The sequence below is a fragment of the Psittacula echo genome (assembly GCF_963264785.1).
Source record: "Psittacula echo genome assembly, chromosome: 1".
In the NCBI taxonomy this organism is placed as follows: Eukaryota; Metazoa; Chordata; class Aves; order Psittaciformes; family Psittacidae; genus Psittacula; species Psittacula echo.
The window spans coordinates 97841970-97863569 of NC_137735.1; the positions used below are offsets into that span (position 1 = coordinate 97841970).

Here is a 21600-nt window from a genome sequence, read left to right on the forward strand (position 1 = left end):
GTCTCTGTGGGATAGAGGAAGAAGAGGGCATGGGATGTAGGGAGCTGCTGTGGGACATGTGGGAGAAGGAGGGACGGGACCAGTCATCACAACAGATGTGTTCCTAGTATCAGTGTGAGTTTCCCTCATCCTCTGGAAAATAGCTTCTTTAGTGTCAGCACAAAGCATTTTCACCAAGTTATGTCTGTGAGACAGAAAGTCTGTGCTGAAGGGACAAAGGAAAGGTCGCTGGCCAGGTGAGACAGATCCACCCGCACCACCCTTTGCTGGACTCACCCTGAATTCACCCTTCTCTCCCACTGTCCTCTTCTTCATCCTTCCCTGACCACCAGCCTTAGTGCACCTCCATCTGCCCCTCCGCACCCTGACTAAATGCATCTCCATCATTGTTGGAAACTCAGCCAGGACTTTGAAAACAACAGTTCAGAGGAAGAGAACAGGAGCTGGAGGTGGAGTTTGCAAGCAGAAGGAGCTCCCCTTCCTTGTGTGCTTTATACAGCAACTGTATCCTAGAATGGTTTTAGAGGGCAGGATAGAAATATGACATATTAATAGTCTGAACAAGAATGGACAACCTACCATCTTACTTCAAGGCATTGCAAGAAGCACTGCTTTTGACCCCCTGAACAACATGTTACACACTGGGAAATGCACACACATGCTTATTTGACCTGGGCTCCCTTCAGTCACAAACAAGCGAAGCGTGAATCCTATGCCTTTGCCTGGACCTGCAAACAATACGGAGGAAGGAAACAAAGCCCATGAGAAGAGCAAAATGACCTTATACTTGCAAGGTGTTTCAGGTCTGAGCAATACTGAGATTAGACAAGCCATTGCAGTGAAAATGTTAGTAGGAAAAAGCCCAGCCATGGAAACACGGAGCAAAGTCACTATTAGAGAAGGCACAGTGAATGTGACTGAGCCTCTAGGGTGGTATAAGAAAGATATTCTCCAGTCTGTACTAAATCCCGAAATATGTTTAGCATCAACTTAATTAAGCAAAATTAGTGGCTGTTTGCTACAAGATACAATTTTCTACCATACACAAAGTCTTTTATTTGGCTAGTTAATTTAAATCCAGCTAGAATTCACACAAACCAGACTGAATCTTATTTTCGACAACATTTTTATATTGTTTATAGACATTTAATTATGAGAAGAAAGTTTTCTGAGGTAGGGATGCAGATGTGAGTCCAGATAGAAAACACAGACCTAAGACAAGCAGGGCAGTTGATGAACTAAGCCAGGGAAGTCCTAACTCCAGCTACATCTCACTGGTTGCATTACTGAGCAGGAGTTGGCTTTTGAAGAGGTGACCAGCATTAGCAAGGGACACACATTCTCATGTTGGCATTAGGAAACTATGCTGGAAACAAGCCTCTCCAAAGCATCTCTGCTTCCATTCTCATCATCTGAGAGTGCTAAGAAATCAGAGCTTTGTTCCTTCACATTAACTTACAGATTAGGTTTGCTGGCGGTTTGATAGTTTTTTAATAGCACATCTATCATTCCTTCTGTGCCTCCTGTGGGAACATCCTTATCTCCAGGGAGTAGCAGGGACAGCAATCTGCATCACCCACACTACTGAACTCTGTCACTGCCCCGGATCTGCTCTGGAACACTTCAGCTTGCTCTCTCCCAGGCAAAGTCCAAGCACAGCCCTGGAAGTTGCTCAGGCCTGGGTCCTCTCCCAGTCAGAAAGTCAGTGGTGAGCAAGATCTCATCGCCCTTGATGTCCTCTACCTGATAGGACTACCAAACCCATCCATCAACCTTCTGCATCAAGATGGCTCACCAGGACCACGATGGCAAAATTCCCTCCCTTCTTGTGCCTCTCCAGTCATCTCTCCCTGGGTTAGCAGCAGGGTATGAGACATCTCATGGGGAGTAGGGAGTCTGACCTAACTGGGAATAAGAGCAAGTGTAGTCCTAACATCAGACTGGCCCAGCAGCCTAGAAACACCACGGCACTTGTTCGGGTGTAGTTTTCAATGAGGTAAGGGGAAAGTAGGAGAAAGAACTGGTTAGCTATGCTTGCACTTACTCCATGCAAAACAGCATCATTATCACCATGTCTCATTTGGTTCTGCAAGTTGCTCAGTGCAAACGAAATGATCTTCTAAATGCTAACCCTCTGGTTATATTAGGCCTTGAGGCAAAGAAAGATGCATAAAAAAGACAACATCCGCTGAATGTTCAGTAGCAGGTTTTTGGCACAAGGCATGTTTCCTTCCTCTGATATTCAAGTAAAGAAAGGACACCAGATCTCATAGCCAGATACACCAACTGCTCTCTAAATGCCCAGGGCAACAACAGACTTTGTTCCCCCAATCTGCCTCCATTCTGAAGGGCCCGTCCTATTCACTTTGAAATCAGCAGCGGATTTCCATGGACTCTGAATGCAGAGAGCTGAATCCCATGGGAGCATAAACACTGTCTTTAGTAAGGGGGACTGCAAGGAGAACAGGGGGAGCATAAACCACAGAGGAGGGCAACCGTGGGTCGATGAAGACCATCCTCCAGGCCATAAGCAGCCTCTTCAAAAAACATTGCAGAAAAATTCTGGTCCCCTATGAAATTTGAGAGGGTTTTTTTTGGAGTTATTTCTAATAAAGTCTTATATGTGGAAAAGAAAGAAATCTGAAGAAGGACTTTCTACAGGGGCACGTAGGGACAGAACAAGGGGGAATGGCTTTAAAATGACAGAGGGGAGATTCAGATTAGATGTTAGGAGGAAGTTCTTCACTAAGAGGGTGAGGTGAGGCACTGGAACAGGTTGCCCAGAGAAGTTGTGGCTTCCCCATCCCTGGAAGTGTTCAAGGAGCTAGATGATCTGTAAGGTCCCTTCCAACCAGACCCATTCTATGATTCTATGATGTATGTGCAGTACTGCAGTGGGCACAACCAGTTTCAGTGTCAAATGTAGATGTGCCAGGGCACTTATGGAAGCTACATCCTTTTTTTTTCCCAGCCCTTGCCCTTTATGGTCCATATGCTAGAAAGCATCTATTTACTCATACGGATTTCACTGCCCCAAGCCCACCAAGTACTACAATATGTGGGTCTACACCTGGATATGAAGCTGAATCAGTCCTCTGACAAGCTCATTCAAACCTCTAACCCCACATTTAGAGAAGGTGGTGCAAACCAGAACTCAAGGTATACATCCTAAATGCTGGCTGATGCAGAACTAGTAACTCTGCTGCTCACCAACAGCTTGGAGGTCCTCCCAGTCCCAATACTGACCCCTTCACTTAGCTCGCCTGCTGGGTTGGATCAGGAGGTTGAAATACAAGGTCCTCCCACCAAAGCTCAGGCAAGGCCCCTTTCCCCACTGCCTGCCTGCAGCAAGGCTTGCTAGCTAGCTAATCAGTTCATTCAGATGCTGCAGCACAGCCTCCTCATCTTTGAGAGGAGCAGAGCTCCACGCACTGTCAAATGTGAGAGAAAAAAATAACACATACTTAATGAAACGTGTTTGATCTGTCACAGTCCTTGGCACGTTCCAATTTGCTGCAGTCCGGGGCACATTATCAAGTACAATGATGCTTAAGTCTGGGTTTATTGAGGATGTCATGAGAAGCTGACGGGAGAGGACTTAGCTAATTCTTCACTTTTACTCTTTCAATACAAGGTGGGTCCAGGAGCCAGCCTATGTCTACTAATATTTGTGGTTTACCTGTTTATATGTTAGACCTGTTTGACACGTGGAGGTGGGGGAAGATCACAACCAAGGAGTTGCCTCCTCTCACCTAACCTCAGGAAGGGAATGCACTGAATGCCAGCCTCCACCTCAGGACACCTGGACCAGGGCTTTGACACCTCTCCTCTGGCTCCTGAATAGGTCAACACAGAGGACAGAAGCAGGGACACTGCAGTGGGGAACAGGGCTGGGACAAACACAGACCATGTGGGGAGATGCAGCACTTGCAGCTTCATTTTCCTGTTTTAAAAAGGAAAATGCAGGGATATAATCAGGAATATAATCAGGAAAGCACCCTGATTAATAGAAGCAAACCTCTGCAACTAGGAAGAGGTGGTAGATTAAACTGGTGCCCAAAGTTTTGGCCCTTCATGCCACAAGCTTCAGCTTCTCCCTTCCCAGACAAAGCAACACACAGCATCACACATCCCCAGTACTTCCCTTTCTGCTTCGCCTGCTGTTTCTACGAGAAAGCCTATTCACACACCTCCTGGCTCTTTTCCTGAACACCTAATCCTACTGTGCCCCTGCCCTATATGTTCTCAGGCCAGATGGGGACTCAAACAACTTCTTGTTTCCAGCTAGGAACAATTTGGCTCTCCCACAGCAGCCGCAGCCCCCCCACTGTGTAACATCCTCCCCGACAGGCAGATATTTTCTTCTCCCTTTGGATGCCACTCTTCTTAACACACATCTTCAGAGAAAAGGCTTTTCCCCTTGCTGCCTCTCTGCACGTTTTCTGCTGTTCCTTCACCAAATTTTGGAGAAAAATCCTCTGACTCCTGTGTTCCCAGCCTCTCTTTTCCCTCTGCCATAAAGATTTTCCAACTGTTAAGGTGCCACCTCAACTCCCTCTGACCTCTCCAGTCTCCTCTAGAAGTGCCATGCTGTATTTTCAACCCTAAGCACTTTGAGGGGTTGCCTTTCTGCAGGCCTGGAGCACCCTTTGCAGACCTGCACCCTGTTGTCTTCCCACAGAGAGAAGTGGGCTTCCTCTGTGACCGGTGCCAAAAGGCGGCTCTGTATGAAATGGTACTGGGCTCGGTGCATAGAGATAGCCACATTTTTCCCAACTAGAGTTATTGCTGAGAAAATATGAATACACCTGGATTGCCCTAGGCACTGGAAAAAGAGCAGCCTTAAACACAGACCACACCAACAATTTCCCTTCTCCAGCATTAGTGAGGTAGCCCAGTCTCCCCTTGGTTACAAATTTTGGGCTGTTTCTCTCCCACACCTGCCTCCATGGGATTCTTCAAGTATGGCAAAAAAGGCAAGAAAAGCCAAGGGTAACTCCGAGTTCCCATGGGCACTCACCAGCAGGGTCTGACACAGTGAATGCACAGTGCAGAGACGCAGGAGAACAGCATTTATTGGCTTTATTTGGGAACAAGCTGTGACTAAACAGGGGGAGGAAGGAATCACCAAAAGAGGAGAATGAAAGTGTCCTTTGGAAGCAAAACATGGTGGTATCCTCAGCCTCTTCCAAGGCAAAAAGGGCTTATTCGGGCTGCTCAAGTGATAAAATGAACAAGAGAACAAGAGAAAGGTGAGAGATAGCCTCTTAGGGGTTTGGCACCAGAGGAATAAGCCATTAGAAATCCTCCTAAAGCTTTCCTTCCCGCAAACTTATTGCCTGTTCCCAGCTACTGTCACACAGAAGCTCCTACTGCTGGGAAGTTAACATCCTCCATTTGACCTCTTCTGCTCTTTTATCTTAAGGCAAAGGAGAGGAGGACAATCTCAAGACAGAACAGTGAAACGGAATGAACGGTGAATAGAGACGGGATTTAAAAGTAGCCGATAGCACTTATTCAAGGGAGCACAGTTTTAAAGCACCTTGGGACACTCAGGTGCTGCCTGAGCTGCAGAAGGCAGAATTGCAGGTGACGATGCAGACATCTGCACTGCATCTGTATTTCTCGGTCTCATTTTGAAACAAGCAGCAACCAAGCATGTAAACTGCAATTTAAGGTGGAATCAGAAAGGAAGCAGGCTGGGCTGTGCTACAAAAGGAGGAACAGGAGGACACAGAAAATTATCTGGTTGCACAATATGAGCCAACACTTACTCAGCAGCTGAAACCCTGCATTGCATTCCAATGGCAGGGGTGGCTGTGGGAGCAGAGACAGAAAATCAGGGCTCAGTGAGGAAGAGCAGTGCCGAGGTACAGCTTAAGGAACAAACTCTGTTAGATCAGAGTGTGTGGGCTGCTACTGGAATAGGTTGTATCTGCAGGATGGACAGGAAAACAGCAGCAGTAGAAGCAAGTGCTTTCCAGCCGATTTAAGAGCAGCTACGTAAGCAGAGATAGCTGCTTCAACCATGGCCGCTTCCAAACCTGCTGCTGCTGGATTGCTGCTCACTCCAGATGCAAAAAGGAGAAAGGCAAGGGAATATGTAGCATGAGAAAAACTGATCAACTCAAGGACATCAGTCAGAATTAAAATGCCTTTCACTTCAAGCTGCCGAAAGCTAGTTGGCTTCTTTACTCCTCCTAATTAATTTCCAGGTTGTGTGGGCTGCAGGGCATTCTCAAAGCATCTGTTCAGCAAAGTGCATGGGGCACAGGAGGCTGTTACAAGGATCAGATCCTGCTTACTTTTCTCCAACATGAAATGAGAGCAACACTTCTGCAGTCATTGAGTTTGCTTACTGACACCAGTAAGAGTGATAAGGAGCCACTCTGAGTTCACTAATGACATGTACATCTTTGATATATGCTGCAAGGACTATAGAGCAGCATCCTTCAGATTACAACCCCTGCGCTCAGGAGGGGACCCAATGGCTCCTGCGCCCTGTCCTCTACTGTCAGGACAGAAGAGCCTCCAAGTGTCTAATGGTGCCTGGACTCTTCTGAGGATCAGTGGCAAATCCCTCGCTAAAAGCAGTGTAGGCCGTTGCTCTCAGCGCCAGTTCAGTCTCTGCTGGTGTCAGTAGCTCACCATCCGTGCTCTGGGCTACAGAGACACAGAGGTGGTTTCTTACTTCAGCCTAGAAAAAAAGACTAACTGATAAAGTCCATAAGCAGGGTGTAAATAGGTCAGAAAACAGCCTTTGTGTCAACCCGTGTACTCTCAAGACCACCACTCAGGTCATAGTCCAGCTGTACCCACTGCACACAGCATGCAGCCAGGAGGGAATCCACCTTTTTCTTTCAGAGCACCACAGTAACAGGTCTCCTATGGGCACAGAGCCAGGCTGGCCCCATGGAGCCCCTAGAGCCAACCACCCGGTGGCCAGAGGTGTCCAAGCTGCGTCAGAGGTGCTTGCGCGAAGCCAAGGTGTGAGGGCAGCACGGGTCCGGGGCGGGTGAACGGCACAGGGGTGAAAGCAGCGCTGCGGCCGCCCCGCTGTGCAAACAGGCGCAGGAGGGACACGGCGGGGCAGCGACCTGCGGTGCAGCCCGCAGCCGCCCCACAGGGACAGGGCAGAGTCCACACGAGGGGACACGGTGTCTGTAAGGCTGCCACCTCACCGGGGCGGAAAATTCCCGGAACAAGGCACATCATCCACAGCCCCGGGCAGGGCAGGGAGTCTGACAGCCCCCACCGCTGCGGCTCTGCCACCGGCTGCTGACACAGGTCAGCCTGAGGGTGGAGGATGAGGGAAGGATGAGCAGCAAAGCAGCTCCCCTCTGCAGGCCTGCACAAGAACCCTAACTTCTGCAGCACCTAAAATCTGAACCTTGCGGTCGCTTCCCTGGGGCTGCTGCTTTGGGGCAGGATAGCAGAGGTAGCAAATGTCTCCAAAAGTCTGTTTTGGAGACGGGAGAGCAGCGCAGGGGATTTGGCATCACACTGCTCTAGGCATTTTTTAGCTAAACTCCCCCAGGCAGGCACACCTGCCTAACCTCCCAAAAGCACAGCCTGCGGGCATCTGCTGTCAGTGGTGAGAAACTGGGGGCATGGGGGAAGAGTACTCAAGCACAACCTTCTCAAAAGGCAGATGAGGTTATGGTATGACATATACCTTACGCCTCCCAGCATGGAACATGACAGGAGCCCACAGTTTATCTGGCAGAGCCCAGGTGTGTGTGCACAGCCATCACCAGAGCAACAGAGCAGTGCCACACAGGCTCCCTGACATGGTCATCCGTGCACTGAGCTCCCTGTTCAGGGAGTCCAGCACCCCAAATCCTGCTCAGGTGCGGGCTGGGGATCTATCTGTCTGACCTTGGGCACTCTCAGCCATCTGCAGCTGGTGCACAGGACATCAGGTGAAATCAGGACAGGCAGAGACATGTGTGTGGACTATGACTCCAGCAGTGCTGTAACCCCTTCCTAGCAGTGCCTGCTGTAACTCTGCATTGCAAGGCAGTGGGACTGCGTCCCACCTGCACCCTCCAAGAGGTGGGTGATCTGCAGCCCAGGGTACCAAATCTTTCATGTAGCCCTGCCCAGGAGCAGAGACAGGTAGAGATAAGGTGCAGCGGTCGTTAGCCTACCCTCTTCAAGGACCGCACCTGCACTCAGGAATCCAGGAGAGTTGGGCTGTTGCAGAGCTGCAGAGGTCAGGTCCAAGGTTCAGGTTTCCATATCAGCAGCTGTCAAAGAGGAAAAACTGGGGCAATGGCATTTCCAATGACACTAGATGAAAGCCCTGATTAGTAGTGATTACTTCAAAAGCACTGTTGATTTAAGGAAACATAGATCAAGTGTTACGAAACCCCTATGTGCTCTGCCTGAGTTTGTTCACAGATATGCTCACAGATCCCCAGAGTTCAGTACATGCACAAAATGTGCTGTCTCACTGCCTCCTTCCTACACAGGAACAAATTTGGTGAAGCCTCTAAGGCAAGAAGAACAAGGAGCACAATCCTAAGCACATCTTTTAGAGCCCCCAAGTCAAGCTCCCTGGGCCAGGGCCAGCACCTCTGCAGAACAGCACAGGAGGAGAGAGCCACTGCCTCATGCTTGCAGGAGCTGAGATGCCTATAGCCTACCCTACCCCTACCACCTTCCCTCCCATACCTATTATCACCTAGCCGTCACTGTCATTCATCCCCACTGGCCCACTTTCATGTATCTTCTCAATCTTTCTGCTGTCCAAGTCCTTTTCTCTCTCTGCTGCTGCAGCCTTCAGTACCAATTACCCATCCTTTGGACATCCCCTTGCTCTACAGCTTCCTGGCAGCTTTTAGCAGCATCATTGCCCATTCTCTCATTTGTGAACCATTGAAAGAAAGACCTCTTCTCTGGGCTGATCCAACTGTTTATTTGCTCTCCGTCCTCCAGCTCTCCCCTCCTTTACTTAATGTTGGGAAGCTTTTTCCCTCGCAGGTTTACAGGCCCACTCCCCACAGCACAGCAGGCAGTTGGCGCATAGCAGTTGGCGACAGGAGGGCCAGGGACACTCCCAGTGTGACACACACATCCAGCATGACACACACTTCCAACCAGATCTACTCAGTGACCAAACACCCAACTCACCTGAATCCAGTGTAGGTCTACCCCAGGCAAGCCTGTCCCGTCCCACTGGACTCCAAGGAGAGTTTCCACTGAGTGCCAAAGAGAGACAGCAAGAGTTAAGACAAAGACTCCCCTCTCTCCTCCTCCCGTCCCTCCCCTCCACCAGCTCCCTCCACCAAACTATCACCCAGCTCACATGTAGGTGGTGCAGGTGGTGGGACGACTGGAAGGGAGGTGCAGGAGGGCGGCAGAACTTTCTCCCCAGCTCCCTTACAACATACTGCTCTCCAGACCTTGAACTGTGGCCCTGACAGTAAAGCAAGAAAAGAAAGCAGCCATGATCAGGCAGGGTGAAGGCACAAAGTTTGCAAAGATCAACCCCAGCAGCCAGTGGAGTGACTCCAGGTCCTCCCAGCCTCATCAGGAGGGAGCTTTCCCCTTGCAGACTCCACAGTACGGCCAAGCCGGCGAACATGCATCCTTCACCAGCACATTAGTAGGATGGTGGCATCCCTTAAATCATCCTGCAAATGTGCAGAATGGATCATCTCCATCTCCAGGGACCACTACACCAAACCTTCTTCAGAAACCAAGCTCAAGGCTCACCAACACCACCAAGCAGGTGGAACAAAAGGCAGAGAGCAGGTGGAGGTGGGATGTTTGTCCCAGGCTCATGCAGACCCCTCCATGACTGTGCCATGCACTGCAAATTCAAACACAGCTCCTAAGGACTGAGCTCTGTCAGCAGGGAGAGATACTGCCAGAGTCTTTATTTTATGATGCCTGTATGCTGGCTAGAAGTGAGCAATCCCCCTGTGCCTTTGCCCTGGCAGCTTTCTCTGTATGCATCTCAGCCCAATGCGCTTTTCCAGGGCTTCTATGACCAATACCAGCAGTAGACATTCCCGTGTTGCCTTTTCTCTCAAGACAGTTCAGCTCAGATTGTATCTTTAAAAATGTTATATTAATGCCATTACTGTTTTGTCTTTTGCTTTGCCTGTTGATGTGCCTCCAAGTTCCCACTGAACTTTTCTCACATCCATGTGGTCAAACCACAGCAGCACATGGGATGGAAGCTAGGACACATCCAGCACATGCTCCAATCTGCTCACCTGTGTCAGAGCCCACCAGATGAGCATTCCCAGCACCCTCAGTGGGCAGCATGGGAGCTGACTTCCCACTTGGGGTAAGTGGTAGGTTTGTGTGCTTGTGTGCTTTATAGAGGTCATTTTTAATGTTGTCCCTCCATGGAATCCCCCCTGGATGCCAGAAGCCAGTGAAGCAGATCAAGTTAGAGCACACGGATTGCCCTGGGGACGAGCGATGCTGGAGATGTGTGTGACGGGAGTCACCGTAGTGCCTGGTGGGATCATCAGGATAAACCACTGATGCCAGTGGTGGAAAAATGACTCCTTCTACTCTGGGGGAGTTATTTACTACCTCAGCTGACACTGGGGGCAGCCGGTCTGAGCTCACACTGCTGGGCAGTGCAAAGAGGGTGCAGAGCAGCTAAGGGTGGACATCCCTAGGGACAGGAAGCTCTGAGCCAGCCCAGCTCTGCCCTAGAGGCCCTACTCAGGAAATGAGGCCAAGAGGGTAGAGGATTAATCCAGGATTAAACTCTCCAAACATGCCATTTTTCAAAGCCCTAGCTTTCACCTACCTTCTGGGCTGGTTGAGTGGATTGGTCCCATACCCAAAGAAATACAGTCTGATTCTTCCCTTGCATGGGCTGGGATCAACACCAGAGAAGGTAGACTCCATCTTCTGCCTTTTGGGAGTCATCACTGAAGTCTTGAAAGACTGCAAAGTGAACATCTTGTGCTGGCTACACAGCACAGGCCCTGCACTGCCTCCGTCCCTGCTAATGAAGGACAGTGCTGCTGCCCGTCATGCCACAGAGGACTGGTGTGACCCAGTGCAGCTGAGGAAAAGGTGCAGTAGAGGTTATCCAGATATGAAAAGGGGATTGAGATAAGCCTAGGTAAGCAGAGCTGACCTAAAAACTTGATTTATCCACAATGAAGTGTTTCACAGGAATATCACAGTTTGAACAGAGCTGTAGATGGGAAATGACCTGTGACATTAAGGTAGAAGAAGAAGAAAGTCAACCTAAATGAAAACTTCATCCAGCAATGTGCAAAAATCATTCTCCAGCAGGAAAAAAAAGGCTGCTATTTCTGCTTTTCAGCCCAGAAGGTACCAGAAGTTACACTCAGGCTTCAGAGAGCCCCACCAGGCAATAACTCATTGGTTTAAAATCCTGCTGCAGGTATGGGGCACCTTTATCCCACTGCAACTGCCTCCACATGAGGAATTGCACTGATGTGATGGCTCAGAGTGAAACCCAGAAGTCTCCTTCTGACCAGCTCAGCTGTGGGGGTATGGACTCTGTTCAGTCTCATCTGGGGAGAAGGCAAGGGAAGGGGTGACACATCCCTGAGCACTGACTGGCAGAGTCAGCCCCTGAGCAGGCGCTCTGGGTTGCACAGCTGTGTAGGTAGGACAGGGCTGCTGAAGGACATGGCAATCCCACTGCAGGTCTCCCCACAGCACAGCATCCTCCTTTGCCGTTTTCCCAAGCAGAGGCAGGTTCCCACAGGGGCTAACAGAGGGACTATGGGGCAGAATGCAGAGTTGCAAGCAAGCCCAAGGAGAGGAGTCACAGCCTTAGCCAGCACAGGGGATGAACTCTGGGAACTTGCCTCCCTTTTTGCCTTCCCTTTTCTTTCCTCGGAGTGCATGTTGGGTTTTCCCATTATTTGGGTCTCCCAACTGTCCTCGCTTGTCCAGACTAATCCAACCCTTTCACACCTTTGCTAACAGAACTAAAGAAATGCTAGTTCTCCCATGGCCACAGCACCGCTCTTTCTTTGGTTGGGAACTTGCCTTGCTGATTGAATGCTGTGCTTGCAGAGGAGTTTCCCCTAGGCATTCATATAATTGGTATTTTATGTTTATGGCTAATTTCTGCTTAAGTAAGCCTGTGACTTCCTATGGCAGTTTCACCATAACTGATCACCAGTGAACATCACTAAAGTAACAAGCACCAGAGAGGCCCCACAAAACCATGATGGGCTCTGGCAGCTGCAGCACTGATCCTGAAGAGGAGGAGGCTGTCAGGACCCTCCACCTTTGGAAGCAGAGACAGGGTGAGATGTCCACTATTCCACAGCATCCCTGGTGGAGGAGAGGATGAGGCAAGGGCAAATAGCTTAGGACCCCAATGGGCAACAAAAGTGTTCAGGAGGGAGGATTAGCAATGCTGGGGAGACATCTGTGGTCTAACAGCCTCTCCGAGTCTAAAAGCAATGCTCGCTGTTGATCAGACACCAAGGAGGACCACAGAAAAAAGGCAGTACATGGGTACACACCTGTTTGCTCCTTCTTTCCCTCCCTGCTTCCTCAGGGCAGCTGAGCCCATTGCTGTAATAGCAAATCCCACCAATGCAGAAAGCACAAGGATGCAAAGGATAAGTTCAGTCAGCAGGGAGAGAGAAGCGCAATGTTGCAGCCCAAAGGGATGAAACTAGAGACAGGTCAGATGGAGAAGGGGTAACCAAGTCACTGGTAACTTCTAAGGAGTAACAACTTCCTGAATCCATCTTAGTGCTCCCCCAAACACGCTTCCCTTATCTGCACCATGCAGATCCCCATCCTGCAGGCTGCTGACCACATGAGCAGATGAGGGCTCAGCCAAACATCCTGCTCTGAGGGACATACTCATTTTCACTGGCCTGTAGGACACACTTCCACCTTTCTTGTCACTGAAATGTGCAACGTGACCCACACTGCATGATTCTTCAATAGCCACAGAAAACTGCCTTGTATACTATTAGTGGCAAAAGGAAAAGGACCTCTCAAGGCTTCTGGTTGAACGTGCTGGGAGCTCCAGGGTTTGGGATGTTCCCCATGGGAGCAGATGCTTCCTGCTCCACAGGTCAACAGGTCTCTCCACTGCCCTATGTGGACATTTCTGTCCATGGAGGAGGATGGCAGGGTCAACAGTACCTATGCCCAGTCAGGGGGCTGAGACTCTTCCCGAGGCACCACTGATGTAAGCACTGCAATATGGGAAAAGCAGAGCCTGGTTTTCAGAGACACATGGACAGAAAGCTCAGTCATCCTTCCAAGCACTAATGACCTGGGACTTCTTTAGTTTTATATCAACTTCTCATTTGAAATAAACCAAAACAAACCCAACCTGTGAAAAAACTTGAGTCTTTGATCTCATCCCTATTTTCATGAAAATAATGAGTTGAATCCTCAGGTTAAGTTGCAGATTCTAGATTTTGAAGCTGGGAAATCTCCAGCAACCACACATCTCCTGCCTAAAGGATATCAGATCTGCAAGAGTCTTCCACAGACTGCAAGAGGAGGAGTACTGGGCTTATCTTGAATGCAATGAATATCCCTTTCAACATATTCTAAATCATGACCAATCACGACCAATCACCTATTCTCAAATCCCATATTCTTTTTTTCACCAAAATTCTCTCTAATTATGGAGTCTTAAAAAGTGCTGTGAGAAATAGCACATCTGTAAGTTTCAAAAATATTAATTGCAGATTTAGTCCATCAACCTTCTCAAGGGGCAATACAGAATATACTTAATTCGTGTTTCAAGCCAGGTGGCACAGGTCCCAGTACTTTATCTTCCAGTACTTAAAGTCCTATCCAGTATCTTAAAGTCATATCAGAAATAAGACTTTTATTTAAGTATGCCCAGCAAAACCCTTGGTTTTCTTGCTTATCTGACCTGCCAAGCTCATCCAAAGCTTTTCAGCAATTGGGCCACGTAGGAACACAGGCCTGGGAGGTTTCCTGACTCATACATAACCGGGTCGATAAACCACATGCCCAATTCACTAGACACCAGACTACTTTGAAACTAAACAAGACACGAGCCTTTCAGCAGAGTCTCACTTTGCCTAGATGCAGCTGAGCAGACTTTCTACATCAGATATATTTGGGAGATAGCTGTGGACAATTAGTATTTTCTATTAGGCTTATAATATCTTCCCAGTGAGCCATACCTCTCATAGATATTACTGGAAAATTAAAGTATAATTCTGTTTAAGGTTAGAATTACATGATAAAAACATCTGTTGCTGGAGCTCCTAATATGGTTCACACAAAAATCCAACAGAAAAAAAAAACCTTCTGTATTGAACTCCATTTACTTAATTTCTACCAGCCAGTACCATATCCAACTGGCACGGCAGCTGCATAGCTCCATCCTCCATCACACTGTGGGTCGCTTCCGAAAGGGGCTTTCCCTGTGTTTCTAAGCTCTTTCCTACCCTCAGCTCACATGTTAGGACCATGAAACGCTGTGGCAGCTGGGGAATCTGGAGCTCTGAGACTTTGAAGCTGCCAAGGAAAACCGTGACAGCCAATTTAGCCCTAACCTCCCACTCCCAGCCCTACTCCCTTCAGCGTCTCTGATGCTCTCTGGAGGCAGGGTGGGAAGAATGCAGAACCCAGAACTGAGATTTTGATAGAGAAGGTGCAGGGCTGACCACAGGGGTTCACCCACAGTTGTGCACACAACCTAGAAACCAACCTGCTCCAGTGGAAAATATGCTGGGAAAAGGGAAAACAGGTTGGAAATAAGAAGAGCCAGTGAAGCCCCAGAGGACCACAGATCAGCGGGATATCCCTCCTGGATGTTAAACCTGCATCATCACAAATCCTCCCAGCAGCAAACCCCTCAGTACCTGGTGGTCATCAGAGTTCCACAGTCTCCATAAGTGAAGGTTCATGACCCCTTTCCACCATCAACCTGTTTTCCATCTTATGCCACCAGATTCCAACATTAAACTGGTGAAAACTAAGCCCAAGAACTTCCCATTGCCTAGAGGTCTTCTCAACCAGTGGGTGCCACAGCCAGGGTCACAAATCCCTGTTGGATACAGCAGGCTGCAGAGAGAAGAAAACCTCAACGGGACAAGGAGAGAAGGGGAATAGGAATGGCCGGGCCATGGTTACCTAGGGGAAGATTTCACCCCGGCTCAAGGCCAGTGAATGGGCAAACCCCAGCCGTGCGAGCAGAGCCCGCGGCTCAGAGCCCCTTCCGAAGGGGCAACCGGGCCTGGTCGCGACGGTAGGTGAGGTCCTGGGGCCACCTTGTGGCTAACGGCGCAGACTGCTTTAATCCCTCCTCTTCCCGCGGCACCAGGAGCTGTGGAACGATGCCCACCCGTGTCCGTGTGCGCTTCGGGAAGCCGAGAGCCTCCCGGCCGCTCGCTCAGCTCCCCAGCTTTCCTCAGGGTTTCCTGGGAGCCATCCAGCTTCCTGGGGTTAGGTGCCCTCTGGCTGCCTTCCTCGGATGCTGGGGCTACAGCACTTAAACACAAGCTCTTTGATTTTTGCATTGTTTTTTACCCAAACAGACTGGAAGCAAGGGGCCTTGTGTATAGAGATAACACACAGATCCTGCTTCAACTACGCAGCTCTTCCTCCATAGGGAGGAAAACCAAAAAGACTGGATCTAGAGCACCTGGAAGGCAGTCAACACATAAAAAGACCTAGACCTGCAGAGAGGAGGGAGAGTTTCCCATGAGCCTTCACTTGCATGAAGAAAACACAAACCCACACAGGAGTAGCCCAGTAACTCATCACCCAGATGGATGTTTTGGCTGGCAATGGCTCCAGCAGAAGGTGGCATTGCACTCACCACTTCACCCAGGTACCCAGGCCTAACACATACAGAGGCCTCCAAACTGATGTTCCCTGTTTTCCTTCCTACCCTAACCAAGCTTCCTCTCCTCTGGCCACCCTCCTGTACTGATGTGCCAGTGCAACAGAGAGCCAGATCTGAATGCCTAGCACAGTCCCATTAACACACATCCTGCCTAATATGCCTTGAGCAAGGGATGCTGGTGAGACAAAACTGAGGCAAAGCAGATCTAGAGGGGAAAAACAAGGATTTAATGGAATGGACGGAGGAGCTCCCAAAGTCCACACCAGAGCCACACCTCTGAGACTCTCTGACACTCTCCACTGCAGGATCGGTTCTTCCTTTCTGCCCACCAGAAGGCTGGGAATGCTCAGGAACACCAGTGCTGGATCTGCTCCTTCAGGGCCCTCTCCAGGGAGAGGATTAAGGTGCATTTCTAAGTCCACACAGACCATCTCCATGGCAGCCTCTTCCTCGGCCCTTTGAATCTTCCAGTGAAGGGATCTCAGCCCAGAAATCCCTCTCTCCTTCGCAAGTGAAGAATCGTTGCATTATCCAGCAGGTGGTAAAGGCTGTACGGAAACCATCCTGGGGGAAGAGAGGGAGAGCCACACTGGTCCTAGCAATGAGATTCGAGCTCTGTCAACATCAGGAGGTCAGCTCTGGTGGAGGGAAGAGGCTGTCTCACGCCTGGCCTGGAAGACAAGTCCTCAAGCGGGCAGGTGAGTTGGCGGAGCCTCTGGAAGACAAAGACGGGCACTGAACACAGCTGCAAGGACAAATGATTCTGAGCCCTCCCTTCCAGCCATGGGTATCATTTAAACAGCCAAGTAAGGCTGCAGGGCTGGTCCCTAAATGTCTCAGCACTAACTAACTGGCTCAGACATCTAAAGATGTCTCAGCACTACAGAAACTTGAGGGGATAAATTCATCTTCTAACCAGTCACTTGTCCCAGGAAAAGCACTGAGCTCGTGAGAGACCTGAGACACATTAAGAAACTGTTCTCCATTAACTTCAGGCCAGGGCTTGAAAGCTGTCCAAAGAAAGGTTGGTGCCCGAATAGGTCCTGGTCATCCCCTCCATCCGCATACACTACAAAGGGAAACCCTCTGCATATAGATTTGACTTGAACTAGGACAGCAATTGCATAAGGAGCTACCCGCTACACCATGCAGCGTGGCCCTCGCCATGCCCCTTCCTCCCTGTCTGTGCTGGACGTAGAGGTGAAAGGCCCAATACTATCACAACCCGCTCCTGAGCATTCGGAGGAGGCAGAGAACAGGTGGGATCCTGGGGGTTCAGGACTGTGTGAAACCTCCCCATGAAACTATGAACCATGGCAGGGATGTGGTGCCTTCCTGGAGCTACATCTAGTTTCCCAGCTCCCTGGCCTCACAGTGCACATCCAGGGCAGCCAGCAATGAGTCACAGCAGCTCTGGAAGCTGGGCAGCTCCAGGACACTGAGGCTGCAATGGAAACTCCAAACTCCTGGTGATCCATCCCCTATGACCTTAGCACAGACTGGGGAACTCAGCTGCCCATAGTGCTCATGAGATCTGGAACTTCACCAGAGCAAGTCCTCAAGCCTCAGTCAAGGGCAGCCACCAGGCTGACTCAAGGCACTGGAGATCGTCTTTACCCTTGTCATCTAATGAACATTTTCCTAATGGTGCTTGCAAAGAGACAGAAGCAATAAGCAAAGGGTGTCAAGAGGCAACAGCCAGCTTGGAGCAGTCATTCAGCCAGGCAGAACTTAAAAACCCAAGTCTGCTTTGCAAGTAGCATTGCACTCATTAAATTGGTTTATTCTAGACTCCCTGCTAATTAACCTGCCACATACAGATTATCCCCCTGCAAGTCTGGACTTCAACACAGAAGCAGAGCCCATGCCCTGATCCCAGAGCACCAGCCTCACCTCTCTGAGAGAGCCTTTGATGGTGGAGAGCTTGTAGACTATCCAGAGAGGGATGCACACCATGGAGGAGAGGGCCAACAGCCAGCCCAGGGTGTCTCCCCACCATGGGTACACATACTTCTTGTTGTAGGTCAGTGGGGTGTATTTGATCAGAGAAAACAGGAAGGTTGCCTGGAGAGATAGAAGAGACCAAGAGAAAAAGAGCAAGAAAATCAACACCATGAGCCAAGAGAGATCCTGGTGAGTGCGTGCCTGCACAGAGCCCCCTGGTGACAAAGAGCTCCCCAGGACAGCAACAGAGGAGACACCAGTCAAGCAAGCTTTGCTGGGAGAGCTCCATATACAGCACTGGGCATGGCAGCAAGAAACTCACCCCCCCAGACACCTCTATCACTGCTGAGATGGGCCCCTCTCCCCGTTGTTTAGTCCCACACCTGGCCACCAAAGCCACACACAGAACAACAGGTTCCCATAGTACAGGTCACATAACCCTGTGTACATATTCACGTTTGTCCATATATATATGGGTATCTACATCTCAGAGGCACTCAGCTCTGCCCATCTTCTTCCCACAGCTCCTCTTCCTGTGGGACCTCACCATGCAGACTGCCGGGGTGATGAAAAGCCAGCAGTATTTGATGATGGGCCATGGCCGGTAGCCGATCATATCTTCAATGTTATCATAGAAACGCTCAGCACCTGAGGGAGACAGGAAAGAGGCCTTGCTGCTACCAAGGGAGGAGGACATGTCTGATGTCCTGCCTCACCACCGTTTGGGTGCTCCCCAGAAGATGAGGCAGTACCTCATAGCCAACAGCCCTGCTGGGGAGCTCGCCAGGAGTGTGACCAGCTTCAGTCTTGGTCCTGGAGGAACACCGTCTTGACCCAGAACAGCCCAGTAGGTCAGCAGGGCCAAGCTCTTAGATATGGTTTAGTGTTGGATTTGGCTGTCGTGGGGTGAAGATTGTTCTTGATGATCTTAGAGGTATTTTCCAGCCTAATTGATTCTATGATTCTATGATCTCCCAGCCTGGGACCTGAACCCAGGGTTTACCCATCTCTTGTGAATGTCAAGGCTGAGAGAGAGCTCTTAAAAATGTTTGACTGTCTCAGACTCCTCTATACACAGGCTGGGAAAATATTCCCCAGCCAGCTCCAAGTCCTTAAAAGCAGGGACATGTAGGAACATAGTGGGGATATCTGCCAAGCAGATCCCCCAGGGCATTGCCGTGAGGAAGCCCCCACCAGCTGAGTTCAGGGACATCAAAGCAAGGGTTTAGAGGTCTGCCTTGCACTATGAAGCAATTGCCAAGATAAGCATTGTGAGGATGGACCAAGCAGAGCCTGAGAGATGAGAGTTGGGGACACCTCCTAGTTGATACTCACCATAGACCCAGGCGATGCAGAGGGTCTCGAAGATGGCCACAAAGAGCAGGCACATGCCACTGGCAGCATAGTAATCAAAGAGCTGGAAGACATACATCCCACCCTGGGAAGGGCCAAGTGGGGAGCCAGATGAGGGAAGGAGGGAAGGAGAGAGGGGAGAGGAATCAGGCACAGGCAAAAGAGCTCCAGCAACAGCAGGAAACAAACTCATCTTCCCCAGAGCTGGAGGCACCTTCCTCTCTCTGGGGTGGGCTTTTAGCCAACAGCAAAGGCCATGTCTCTTGTGCTTAAGGACTGATGGAGACATGCAGCTGCCCTGCTCTCAGGAGCCTCTGCAACCCTTCATTCCAGGACAGGTTTGGCTTGTGTGAGGATAAATCTATAACCAAAACACGGGCTGCACAGAGTTCCAATTATCAGTCTTAGCAGGAGAAGTGTCAAGACTGTGACTGGCATAAGGGGTGATGGCTGGAAGGGAAAATGTGAACACCACAGGGAAGGAAGGGCAGCCTCCTCCAGGCACTGTGCAGCAGAATGGGTCTCACAAGCAAGCTCTTGTCGCCAGCATGACCCCACCACCCACTGAGTGCTGCCATTCTACTGAGGGGCACCCAGACCCAGCAAGCACCACACAGTGGGTCTGAGCCCAAAATACCTCTGTGAGCATCACCAACCCGACCAGATAGGAGAGAACGGAGACCATCAGGATGAGGGTCTCGCGGCGGTTCTTCTTGCGGAAGATGTTGGGATACATGTCCACGAGAGCTGTGACGAGGCTTTCCACGCAGACAAACTGCAAAGAGCAAAGATCCCACCTACATCAGCCCATCCTGACTGGCTCCCCAGCCCCACTGCCCTTTCTTGGCCAAATTCAAGCCTGTCTTGAAGAGACAGTGGCCTCTGTTTGGCAGAAAATTGCCCTCCACCTGCGCCTTTACCTGGCTGTCGAGTCCAAGCAAAACAACCATCAGGAAGAAGAAGCACGCCCAGAGTGGAGAGAAGGGCAGCATGACCACAGCCCGAGGGTAGGCGATGAATGCCAGGCCAGGCCCTGCAGCGAGAAGGGCTTTAGAGTGGGCAATGGCAGTGGTATGGCATGGTTGGCACAGGCCTCCCTGAGGCCACTATCAAGCCAAGGCACAGCCTGCCACCATGCAGCTTTTTGCTCCAGTTATACCAGCACTGTGAGTGAAGCCCAGGCTCCTCAGGGGATGGAGGAGCCCAGTGGGAAGGGAGGGACAGGTGACACAGCAAGCTCTGGCTGAATCACTGCAGCAAGGGCTGGGAGCCAGGGAAAGCCTCTGAGCACAGCACAAGCCTGGGCACATGCCATGCAGGCACCTCACAGCCCCACCAAGAGACAGAAGCTGCCCGACCCTCACCCAGCTTATATTAACCTCAAGCCACAGCCTTTGCATCTTAATATTTCATGAATATGCATTCACTTCTCCCTGATTTTCGGAGGCAGAGAGCAGAGCTGCCTGCCGGGATGGGAACCTTGCAGGCATGCCCCTGTCACTGGGGTGTCAAGTGGCAGCAACCCACAGCCCCATCAAAGCATGGTCCCCACTCACCTGACTCAGCCACCTCAGCGATGGGCACACCTTGCTCCCCTGCCATGAAGCCCAGGATGGAGAAGATAGCAAAGCCAGCCACAAAGCTGGTGCCGCTGTTGAGGAAGCAGAGGGCCACGCAGTCCCTGGGAGGACGAGGCACAGCATCAGACAGGTGAAGGTGCAGGTATGACCCACACCCCATGGCAGCCCCCCGGAGCAGCATCCAGCCATTGTGCCCACAGCAGGGCCTCTCTCCCAGCATCCCCACTGCTCAGCTCAGCACCAGGAGCTGCCCCAGGGTGGGCAGCACAGCAGGAACTCCAAGAAAAGCCTTCTCCAAGGACAGCATGAAAGTGCATTCCTCACCTAAACTTCTGGGTTATGAGGTAATCTTGCTACACATCTACATGCCTGATATTTTTCTTTCTCCTCTCTCCTGTAGCAGAGTACCAGAGATTACACTTGTCTAAGAAGGGGACATGCCTTTTCCTTAATAGATTTCTCAGACTAGTTACAATCTTCTTGGTTCTCAACACTCCTATATATTTCCTGGTCCTTGCGTTATGAGAAAAAGATTAACAGAGACATCCAATGTATTTTCTCTGATCTATTCCCTTTTGTCTTTGTTTTCATCTCACTCTCATCCATCTACTCTTTAAACTAAACATCTCTTATCTATCCAATTCCTTTTCACGCTCCAGTCTCCCTCGTCCTCTTGCGACTGCAACCCTGGGGACAACAATAACATTTGCAGCATCTTTTTGAGATGTTTTGAACCAAACTGAACACACCCCTCCCGGCATTTCATGGCCTGCTCTGACTTTATTAAATGCTACGCTGCAAATCCAGTGTGATTTTCCATGCCAGTCTTTAGGCACTGAGAATTTCTGGGGCTTCATGCTCCTCCCTGCATGTTAACCAGATCTGTTCATGGTCTGCAACCAT

At 50.2% G+C, this 21600-nt stretch overlaps 1 protein-coding gene across 4 annotated transcripts in view; it reads right to left on the reverse strand.

Annotated features, from left to right (window-relative positions):
* Positions 1 to 16026: 16026 nt before the first annotated feature.
* Positions 16027 to 21600, reverse strand: part of LOC308220576 (sodium- and chloride-dependent GABA transporter 2) — a 29912-nt gene continuing 24338 nt past the window's right edge. Inside the window, exons 8-15 of one of the 4 annotated variants that reach the window (XR_013956692.1) lie at positions 20674 to 20798; positions 20038 to 20150; positions 19755 to 19892; positions 19100 to 19202; positions 18312 to 18412; positions 17714 to 17884; positions 16245 to 16535; positions 16027 to 16094 (exon numbers count right to left, since the gene is read on the reverse strand). Coding sequence is in view for 3 of the 4 variants with exons in the window: in XM_080616689.1 (XP_080472815.1) it covers positions 16416 to 16535; positions 17714 to 17884; positions 18312 to 18412; positions 19100 to 19202; positions 19755 to 19892; positions 20038 to 20150; positions 20674 to 20798 (871 nt within the window). In the remaining variant the exon portion in view is untranslated. Of the gene's footprint in view, positions 16536 to 17713; positions 17885 to 18248; positions 18413 to 19099; positions 19203 to 19754; positions 19893 to 20037; positions 20151 to 20673; positions 20799 to 21600 lie in introns of those variants that run through there. The other 3 variants (XM_080616689.1, XM_080616690.1, XM_080616691.1) reach the window with 3 other exon arrangements.